General features: G+C 40.2%; 1 protein-coding gene across 3 annotated transcripts in view; it reads left to right on the top strand.

Moving 5' to 3' along the window:
- TTC8 (tetratricopeptide repeat domain 8) overlaps nt 1-8,866 on the top strand; it is a 62,402-nt gene extending 53,536 nt beyond the window's left edge. For all 3 annotated transcript variants that reach the window (XM_090033860.1, XM_090033861.1, XM_090033863.1), the window contains 3 exons: nt 761-883; nt 4,626-4,709; nt 8,168-8,866. In XM_090033860.1, coding sequence (XP_089889986.1) covers nt 761-883; nt 4,626-4,709; nt 8,168-8,284 — 324 coding nt within the window. In that variant the 3' untranslated portion in view covers nt 8,285-8,866. The remainder of the gene's footprint in view (nt 1-760; nt 884-4,625; nt 4,710-8,167) is intronic.
- The last annotated feature ends 2,721 nt before the right edge of the window (nt 8,867-11,587 follow it).

The raw sequence follows: 11,587 nt of genomic DNA on the forward strand, positions 1-11,587 counted from the left end.
TCCAAACTGAAGAGTCCATTTATAGCATCCAACAAAGTAGGTTGTTGCCTACAAAAGCTTGTGCCTCTTTGAACCACCCAACGCTGCCTTAATGAAAAGGTATGTGTACCTCTGATTTGTCACTGTTTACTTTCTTAACAGAAATTTACAGTTTAAATACAAATTTCTAAATATAAAACATAAAATTGTTTATGCTACTTATTGGTCTGTGTTCATTAACTAGAGCTTTCTCAGCTTTCTTGGTAAAATTCTTTCATTTTGAAAGAGAACACCAAACTGGGTTACACAATGCCTTAGAATATGCTTCCAAGTAATGCTGCTGTTGTGTTACTACGTGTTCACTATTTAGGTCCTGACTGTGCTTTGACTAAAGTCAGTCGGATTAGGAGGAGACCCTTAAATACAGAGTCTGACTTACCTAGAATTTAAAACATACCATGATGTAGGTATTTGCCAATGCCAGTTTCAAGGTGACCTAACATTTTTATTACTTGCATTAATGATATAGAGAAACATTAGTGAACAGGAGGTATTGATGTTTGCACTAACCACAGTGCAAGCAGCACTCCTAGACCACTTTCTTCTATACAGGGAGGAAAGAACAGATACATGAGAACAATTAGTAAGAAAGTTCTTGTTTTTATTGAAGTTAATATTTTATTCTACAACAGCAAATCTGATGAAATGATCTTCTAAACAACCTAAAATATATATAATATTCAACTTTTTGATGAGTAAACAAACAAAACTTATTTTTTAGGGAATAGGGGACCTGAACTTGGCCTACCAGTGCTTCAAGCTTACCCTAGCCAGTAACAATGACCATGCAGAAGCTTACAACAACTTGGCTGTTCTGGAGATGCGAAAAGGTCACGTTGAGCAGGTTGGTGTCAAACTTTAAATCTATGCTTGTTTTAAACCTCGTGTAATGCCTTGCTCTCAGGAAAATTTAGTTTGCAGTGAGTAAAAAATCAGTCAGATATACTTGCTTGGAGGTGAAGACTAGCTCAGCCACACATTTTGAGGTCCCTTCCAGCCCTAATGTCTATGAAATCTATGAAATCTATTTTGAGAGAGCCTTTGGATCTTCATAGCAGGCCACAGTGGCTTTCCCTGTTCTGATAGAGCAGGTGCTAACTAAAGACGAACAGTGCTAGTGGTGTCCTAGCAACTGTAACTCAGGGAATTTTTGTTATCTTTAATGTTCAGATTTAGCCTGCTACTCCACATGGGAGAACTTGCAGCAGGTTAGCCCTCAGGGGAGAAAAATGAGGCTTAGTGACAGGGACTTGATTGGTTCACAGAAGAACACACAAGTGAGGCTGACTGTCTAGTAGTAAGTAGCACCAGCATTTAATCAGACAGCACACTCGGGAAACGATGCCAGGTTCAGATCAGGATATCTGGGCAACCATCCTCCCAGTCTGGTGACTTGGGATGATCATGTTGCAAGTTACCTGGCCAGCATTCATGGGAGCCTTGCCAGCCTAAAATATGTAAGTGGGCTTTCCCCTCACACTGATTCTTGAAATTTTTTCTTAAGTTTGAGTGGTTAGAACTGCCCAAATGACCGAGCTGTCAAAGGAATTTGGCTCCTGATTTGGGGGACTAAACCTTGTTTCTAAGTTTGGTGTCCCATCTCTTTATTTGCATTAGCAAGATTTTTCACCAACAGGAACACAGAGTTGACAATGATGGGGAAACTAGCAGGGTTTTTTTGTAAAATAAATAAAAATGGTAGCCCAGAAAGGGAAAAAAAAGATTAAAATTGTGTGGTCCGAATAATCAGAGCATCCAAATTATCCCATGGATAATTTAATGGAGTAGGCACCCCAATAGAATACAGGTTGTTGGCTGAGATAGAAAGTGAGCATCTCTGTGAAATGTGAGTGGCAAGGCTTTCAGTACGCCTTACTGAAGAGGAAAGTCGCTAACAGCCAGAAATCTGAACTTTGGTATCGGTCTCTTAAATAAATTGTATTTTTTTTATATGGAATACCATGGAAAACCCAACACTAATAACAGCCTGTGCTATTGCACTGGAAATATATTTATAGAAATTCATATACAGTGATAGCCACCATTTTACGGGTACCTTTGTACCATTGGGACCCTGAACATAACTAAATAATAGCATGTTTTCATGTGAGAATGTGTGTAGTAATCCAAAAAAAATGACAGGTTTTACAGAAACTGTATGCTTTCAGGCAAGGTTCTTTCTAGCATCCCTGAAGTCAGTGAGAGCTTGGTTTACTCAGCTTGCCCAATCTATATAGCATGTTGCATGTATCTGTATGTAGTGATACACATACCATTGACTTTCCTGCAGTTTACATGCAGAAGTAATCAGAATAGTCCCCAATGGGCTTACATGCCAGATAGTGTAATAAGCAGCAGACCAAAGAAGTAATATAAATAGCATGTCTGACTGAATTGGTTGCCCCAGTACCTCCAGGTGTGGGTTGATGAGTAAGGCAGTGAAGGGATGGGGCTTAGAGAAGTGGGGGGAAAACAGCCTTCAGTGAGCCCAAAACCAGGCTTAAATTTGCCTCCCAATTCTGGAGCAAAGTGCCTTAAGTACTCTGTGGCAGCACCCTAGTTAGGCCCTCAGTAAGGTCTATTAATCTTTTTGCATTAGCTGCAAAACTGCTCTGCTGGATTTATGATGCATACATGAACTACAGCATGATGTACAGTACTTAGGTGAATTGCCTTCTAATCAGCAAGTATTCTAGCAATCACCAAGGTAACATTTAACTATATCCTCCAACTGATATATACTGTGACACATGAAGTTCAGTTTTAGTTTGTTTCATATTCAGACAACATACATACATTAGAATTGCAAATGTAGTCACAGTGGGAGAGGTAGCGAGTGTCTACAACTTGAAAACAAGGGATGACAATCATAATGTTATTTTTTTGTTTTTTACCCATATAAATGTATTTCATTACAGTGTGTATAGACCAAACTTTTTCTCATTACTTAGTATGTTGTGTAACAGCAATGGCAATAATGGTGAAAAATTTGCTGGCATATGTAATCCATGAAATTTTGCAGCTGTTAGTTTTGTAGTTAATTGTTTCCTTGAAGCATCATGGAAATAAATCTGACAGAAAAGAAAATACGCAATGAGTTTGCTGACAACATTATTAAATTGAATAGCAAAGAAATAATTGGCTAATGTTTAGGGCTATCTAATGAAGATAAAATTCAGTAATTAAACATTTGAAGCTATTACATTTTTCTAGGATGGTAGCCAAAGTTGGCTATATTTGACAAACAGTAAGTTACAGAATTGTTCAAAGTATGGAACAACTTGACTGTTGGGAGACGTTTGCAAAGGTGTAAAATTTGGTACCAAATCATACTGTTAAGGTTTAAAAAATTCACGGCCTCTCCCCGTATCACCCCAAAAATAGCCATCTATTGCTTAGAAGCCTCTCTGATGAGAGTACCTTTTATTTCATATGTCAACAAAGTTCTTATAAGAAAACAGATGAATCACAAGTTGACCTTTCTGTTGCGCTACGATTGTGGCATTACTTGCAGCACCCTGTATCCTTATATAGGCGTAGTCATTGTACTGCTTTAATGTTTTCATTAGATTTAATACTAACTCACTTCTCAGTGAGGAGGATGATGCCTGATGGCTACTGAGCAGACTGTTCAATATTTAATAGTACCCTGTCAAGTCTGACAACTTCAAAAAAATCCTTTTAACAATTTGTTTTAAAAATCTGTTCCCCAAAGGCTTCCCCCACCATAAAATGGTTTTGCTGTCAGCTTGCCAGAAGTCTTAATATCCTAGCTATTTAGGCTGAACAAACCAGAATGCTGGGTCATTTGGCAGTGTGGATGCTTACATGCACATCTTGCCATCCTTCAGTTCTCCTGCTGAATCCATTCTTGTGAGCCCCTGGGAGACAAAGTGATGAGAAATCTGCTCTCCAAACATTGTAGAGAGTAGAATTCTTGTCAGTTTGAATCTCCTACCAATATAGAGGAACAAAGCTGCTGGGAGAATGGAGAAGGAATGGCATAATATCAGATATGTGTTCATTTTTGTTTCACTCAGGTCAGGCCTCTTTGACTTACAGCAGCCTGTTTTGGAGGGAAGTAATAGCAAAATAAATGGAGAAAATCTCTTAAACCCAATGGGAATATATTTACTAAGACATCTGAAATCATCCTTTTCAAAGGATAAGAGTTTAGGTTTTAAAGAACTCTTATTACTTTGTTATGCAGTGTTTAAGACAGGGTAACTTCCAGGTCCAGTAGGAATTAAAATCAGTTTTCCTGGAGGAATGTGTAATTTATTTTATTTGATATTTAGTACCGCACTGCCTATATAATTAAGGATCCACTCCTGTCCTGCTAACTCAGGCAAGGCTTTCATTAATTTCAATCTTATTAAAGTATATTATGCTGCATGTACTAGAGAATGTTGCTCATGTATATTTGAAGACTGCGTTATATTAGTAAAGGCTTATGGGAAAACACAGTACAGTGTGCTTACAGAACAGATTATTCTCATTTTATCCTTCTGCTGTTTCTTCGCGTCCCTCCTCCCCTCCCCCCTCAATCCATGTGTTTCATTATATTTTTGCTTTTATCCACATAGGCAAGAGCTTTGCTACAGACGGCTTCATCTTTAGCACCTCATATGTATGAGCCCCATTTTAATTTTGCGACTCTCTCTGATAAGGTAACATGCTATTTTATTCTTCTGTTATCTAAAAGCTGAACAAATCTTGTTTTTCATGCAACAGGATTCTGAAGAGGTAGAGAAAGAAACAAAATGTCTAACCTTTAGATAATACTGGTATGTCTATACTGTAACAGAGAGGGACTTTGAACTGAGAGTGTCATTCGAAGCTTTCTTTTGATCATGTTTGTTTTACAGATACTTTAATAATTCTATTAATGTTGCATAAGCTTAGTGAAACACGAATATTTCATTTTAAAAAATAATTTAGTTAATAATTAAGTAATGTTAATTATTTAGGTTACTGGCTAGCAAGTCTTGCCACTCCACTCAGGGTCAGATCAATTATCATATTTGGGGTCAGGAAGGAATTTTACCCTCTGGACAGATTGTTATGGACTGTGGGGTTTTTGCCTTCCTCTGTAGTGGGGGGCACGGCCTCTACCTAGGATCTCTTGAGCTTATATTGACAACATTTCACAGAAGTAAAACATTAGCTGCTGTGGCTCCCCCACTTTACCTGTGGCAGGTTAGGGTGTTAGGCCTGTGTTGTGTCAGGGTTGATGGTAACCTTATGTAAAGTTTAGATTATGGTTTTTATGGGATGGTTTGATTAGGGATGATTGTGCCTCAGGCTGGGGGTTGGACTAGACCTCTGGAAGTCCCCTCCAGCCCACTTCTCTGATTCTATGATTTGTGCCACATTTTATTGACTAGAAGAGTGTTCTGTTTTTAAGCTTGCTTGCCTTTGAATTTTGCTTTTTACCTTCTGTCATAGGAGGCATTTCAGTTACTGAATTAAAAGGTAAATTGGCAAAAGGTAGTTAGAAAAGAAATGCAAGGCTGTGGGCACAGACACTTATAATATTTGAAAGATTTCAGTTTGATGGGGCTTTAAAATTTTCAGAAATGGAACGTTTCAGCTATGGACAGATGGACAGCCCGTGCTGTAACCCTCCCAGCGCACTTGAAAAGCATTGTGCCAGCACATAGCAATGGTGCTCTCCAGACAGAGACTGCAATAGGTGGATGGCTGGGCCTATGGCTCTGTTTCCCTGCTCACCAATCAGTACTCCTGGCACTGTTACAGCCAGAGTGCTATGAAACTAGGGGCAGTGGGGAACCACTGCATTGTGGGATGCCTAGAGGACCAACCTAAAGTACACATGTTCCAAAATGAAATAGTACAAAGTAGTACCTGGAGGCAGCAGGTACATTTTTGCCATGCTTCAGAGCCTTTTATTGGGCACATGTGTCTGTATAATAGCCAGAGAACTGTTCTCTGTTGAAAAGTTTCCAGATACAACATTTATGTTATGGGTTAGGATTAGGAGACAAACGACAGCATGAACTCGGACTTCTGTCAAACTCAAGTCCAAAATCTATGACATCCTCAGTAGCATTAAAAATAGCAGCTTGTGTAGGTCCTCGAGTTCTGTAAGGTATTTATTTGCCTTGGCTACCTCCTTGTAAATTTAGATACAAGGCTACACTCCTTAGTAAGTGCTGGGCTGCCTGATGTTAGAGGCTTATGTATAAGTATCAAAGTAAAAATAGCCCCCTAATTATTAAATATACCTTCTCCAGTGTGAAGCACAAGGTACAGTGTAAAAATGGGTGCCTATAGACATGCTCGTTAGCGTTTTAATTAGAACACTCCAGCATCACATGTATTAAGCCTGCCATGTTTCAAAATGGCTACAGGGATGCTTTAACTAAAGCTTGTTGGTGAGACTTTTTAATTAGAGTGGCGATTTGGGAACCTTTCTAATGAAAACACCCTCCTTACCCCCCCACCTCCGAGCATGTGTATAGGCAGCCAGTGACTCTCCATACTTCGCTGGCACATCTACATGAGACACTTAATGTGCGGTAGACTAATTCTACTGTGCATTAGTGTGTGTCGGGATGTCACCGATGCCCGCGGACCATTCAGGCACCGCCTGCCCGTCGCCTAGTGTATCCTCACTTTTAATTGGGGTTTCACATGCGCCTGCTTCGCTTGCCATGACTTTGATGGTAACGGAGTTGGTTCAGATGTCCGGCGCGTGCAGTCCAATTATGAGTCTCACCAGTGTCACTTGGGTCCCAAGCTTCTGAGGGCTCCACCGCCCCTACACCCTCGCCCGTTCCACCGGGTGGTGGCCAACCGTCTGGTCTGGCCACGTATCCGTATGTCACTCAGATAGTCCACAAAAGAAAAATGAACAATCAAAATAAGTCCTATGACCAAAAAAAAGGGGTTCCCTTGATCAGTGCAGCTGCTCCAGCAGTCTGCGGTCGTCCTCCAGTACAAACTTGCCCTCTGTGGGGTCAAACCCCCTTTTTTGGCTCTTGAAGAGCCCCTTTGGAGGGCTTAATCCACTTTCCCTTTCACAGTCCAAGCTCACTGTTGAGCTGCGCCCCAATTACAGGGACTACGGTACCCAAAGTCAAAAAGTGCCCTTCTATTAGGGTCTTTATGGTACTCAGCTCCAGCCAGGCTCCATCCGACCTGGCTGGTAAACAAACAGTCCGATGCCCTGCAGGGGCCAGCAGACCGGGCTCAAAAACCTGCTGGGGCTTTGCCCTTTTCCAGAGGTTCCTACCAGCACTCAGCATGGCTCGCAGCGTCCTTTGCAGCGTCTGCCGGTGTGCTCCATCACCTCCACGTCCTCCTCCCGGTTCCGCATCGCTCCTATTTGTCAGCCCTGGCCTCCCTTTTATGTCAGCAAAGGGAGTACCAGCCCCTCCCTTCCCCACACACCTGGGTAAGGGGGATTTCTGCCTGGCTCCTTGGGGCTGCGGACCTGGGGCCACTGGCCCTTCGCTCAGCCTGGGAGCCAAGGAGCCTGCTGGCTCTTTCTCTCCCTCACAGTGTGTCACAGCAAAATTTGTCTACTGCGCATTAAGCATCACAAAAAGACCATGTTCTGGTTACAGTGCATTTAGTTAATACCTCATATTAGAGGTACTAAACTTAATGTGCAGTAACAACAGTGCATTAATGCATATGTAGACATGCCCGCAGGGAACCAAAACCTGCTCCATGCACATGGCCTATTTACATAGTTGGTACCTATAGAAGTTGCACCTGAATTAGGTAAAATTGGATTGCTAGTCCCAAATAACTAATTTAAAACAATGGTTTACAAATAGTCCCAGGCTCTCTAGCCAGGACCCTGGTCATCTGATCTCAAATTCTCCCTCCAAAAACCTTTCTGAAGAAATAGTCATGGCGCTGTGTTGTGTGGTATGGAAATGACATGGAAGTCTCCTGTTGTACCGTGTCCCTTTCCATCCAGTAACCCTCACTTGCATTAGTGTGTGGGCCTCTATCATTTTTTTTTTTAGCCTTGGGATCAGATTCATAAACATTTGTGGGAGAAGCATCATGACCAAAATATATAGTGCTCAGAGCTATGCAATAAATACTGCAATGGTTGTGTCTAGACAGTTCATGTATCTGTTTCTTGCAGGTTGGGGATCTCCAGAGGAGTTACATAGCTGCTCAGAAGTCAAAAGAAGCATTTCCAGATCATGTAGATACACAACTGCTCATCAAACAGTTAGAACAGCATTTTGCCATGCTTTGACTCAATGTTTTTATCAAGTTAAAAGCTCAAATGATTTCCACTAGAGCTAGCACCAAACATGTTTACAACATATCGGAGAATTATACATGGGCATCTTTTTAATCCACGAGCCATAGAAACTAGTACAGGTACCAGAAGAGGTTTAGGGAATCTTGAAGAGACTTGTATGAATTTTAAATTACTTCATTTTTTAATATGGCTCAGACACACTTCATAAAAATGAGAGTAAAGAATAAAAACTTGCATTGAAAGAGCTATCACATAGTAATGAATTGACCCTTTACTATTAAGGAAGCTTTTAAAAGAATTTTTTCCTGACTCTTTTGCAAGTAAACCAGGTTTTTAATATTCCTGGCTGACAGTCCATCAACCAACATGAAGCAAAAAATGTTTCATAATTGCCTTGCAAGCTTGGTTTTTGATACCATATGTTCACAGGTTAAGTTTTTAATATTAAAATATACAAACTAAATTATTAATGTAGTTTATATATAAAATGCACACTTGAAGCAAAAAAACCCCCAAACTTATATTTTCCTTGATGTACTTTTGGTGTAAAATAAATTAAAATTTATACAATTATATTGTCTCTAGCATTATGAAGATGGCTTCAAATGTTCTAATCTTTATTTTCTGAGAAACATAGAATATCAATACCAACTATACTGGGTGTGTTAAATATTAAATATTAAAATGTGTATACTCTTGCTATACTGTTAACTTTAATGAGAGTGAGAATGCTTAGAACATATTGAATAGGGTCCACAGTAATATTGTAATACGCCATGAAGGAAACAGAAGCTTGAGTGTTTAGCAGTGTCCCCATAAGCAAGACGGGTAGAATGTTTTACTGGCATTAGAGCGTTTTTTAATGAGAAGTATACTCAGTACCCATAGGATATGCTACCTCTTCTTGCTGTGTCTTTAAATAACCTTGCTGATCTCCAGCAGGCTGCCAGCAATTTTATTTTTGCCACATCTAAAGCTGAAGGGTCTCCCTTTCCATTTAGGTTTTTGAAAGGGGCCAATTATTGAAAACTGCAGGAAACAATTTGATAGCTTCCAATTTTTTCCTCCTTTGTTTTCTCTTTTATCCAAGTCTACTTCTGACAGTAATGACTGATTCCTCTGGTATTTCACTTCTATAATTTCTTATGAATTAATTTTCCCATATAGCCCAATTGGGAGTTTTGTTTTGAGAGGCAGAGTCTGTCCTACATTAAATTTCTTGGGAAAATGTGGAAAACTAAATTAGTTAACAAAGCCTTAGTTTTTTGTGTTAAAGAAACCACACCAATTGCAGAAGGGAATTTGTAATTGTACATGCACAGAGCAAGCCTGTTGGGTATGTATAAAATGTGCACTTTAGCAACTTTAAAAGGCAATGCAGGGCTGCTGTTTGGGAGTATACAGCAGGTGTAACAATCTAACTGTCACACCTGCATGAGCCGGTATTGATACAAGTTGGCTAAACTGGAATTCTGAAAGTAATAACTGTTAGTACGTAACTTAAGTAATTCTAACTGTTATTGCTGAAGCTTACATTATCTCTTCTCAGGGCCATGTCATGACTTCACTTGAAGCTGAGTTCTACGCCCAACACTAACGTGGAATTCTGCTTAAGAACTGATGGCGTAGTAGAGCCCTCAGGTAGTCTCAAAAGAGTTAGTGTGGCTTATGAATTGCATGACAACAGCTAGGTAGGTCACATTATCCCTTTGTTCTCATGAGTGGTAAGAACTTCTTTTACCTGGCATTGAGGAGCTTGTACTACTCCTCAAAATTTTCAGTTGATATTCAGTTTAAAGATGGTACTCTGATGAAGCACTTTCTAAAGCAGCTCGTCTTGAAATATGTTTTTAAACACGATTTAAATATTTTGTCCTCCTTTTAGGTGTTTAAAACACTCCTTTGGCAACAAAACAATTGGGCAAATTGCACAAACACAACTAGCAAAATAAGAATGAATCACAAGTGAAGGAGAGGCTATCTGCAAGAATAGAAAGCAGAGCATTTACAGAGGAAAAGTTTTTTCCAACTTGCTTTTTACGTTGTCAGATAATTTGTGGAAAAGTTAAGAGATACACTAGGATGCCAAAAGATTCCACTTTCTGCTGAAAAGAGAAAGAGAAAGGCCAGTAGCAATACATTTTTGGTCTGCAGTGCTGAATTAAGGGAATTATCAGACTTCTTGTCAATTTTTTGACAGGCATGTTTATTCCAAGCTTAGTACTCCAGTGACATTTTAGACCTCATTTCCATAATTTTAAATGCTTGTAAGAAGCTTAAATGACTTACCTGAAATTGGATAGAAACGGGTAACAGTACTTCATCCACAAGTTTTATATTTAACTATTGTATTATCAACTTAATAGACTATTTGGGATAGTGAAATGATACCAAATATTTAGACCCCTTCTACATGTTGCATCTATTATGTAATTACCTTGTTAATTGCACAGTAACTTTAGACTGGATATAGGTGCAAATTAACTATGGTGTCTTAAAAAGGTCCAACCGGCTATAAAGATTTTGTTAAAAAATGTGTATTAACTTTATAGCTGGTTTCTATCCCGCTTTGATTTGCATGTGTAGGAAATCTGCAGCCAGGAGACTGCAGTTGTTGCAATCTCCCAGGCACTGGGGAGCATAACGCCCCTCCAAAGCTGGCAGATCTCAGTTGCTGTGATCTCCCACCCATGGGTGTACTGCAGGCAGTGGCTGGGAGATTGTATTTGCTACCATCTCACAGCCATTGCAGTCTCCCAGCCACAGGGTACTACATGCAGCCTCGGGGCTGAAAGCTTGCAGCAGCACCCCATGAACCAAGAGCCCCCACAGTTGATGCGACTCTCAATCCCGGCTGTGCCACACAGGTCAGCAGCAGGACTCTTTGCTGGTCCCTATGGCTGGGAGCATCCTCAGAAGAAGGGTTCTCAGCAGTGGGAGCCTGCTTCTTGCCAATACAGTGGGAGCCCAGGCTCCTCCTACATCCCACCATCATGCCTCCTGCCTTACATGTGTGGCATGTCAGGAGGCACAATTGTGTACATTGCACATTAGATCCCATCATGTGTGCACTGCACATGATCCCATACCTGTATGTGTAGATGGGGGCCTTTATAGTCACAGTTTTACTTGAGAGTGTGTGTGTGTGTGTGTGTGTGTGTGTGTGTGTGTGTGTGTGTGTGACACACACACTTCAGTTATTTTAGGAGGTATTTAATTAAAATGTGGTTATATAGTTCTGACTCTGGCACTTAAAAGGTTTTAATCCTTAATGTGCAGCATCTAGAAGCCACT

This window comes from Crocodylus siamensis, chromosome 2 (genome assembly GCF_052110815.1).
Source record: "Crocodylus siamensis isolate JL-2025a chromosome 2, ASM5211081v1, whole genome shotgun sequence".
Lineage (NCBI taxonomy): Eukaryota > Metazoa > Chordata > Crocodylia > Crocodylidae > Crocodylus > Crocodylus siamensis.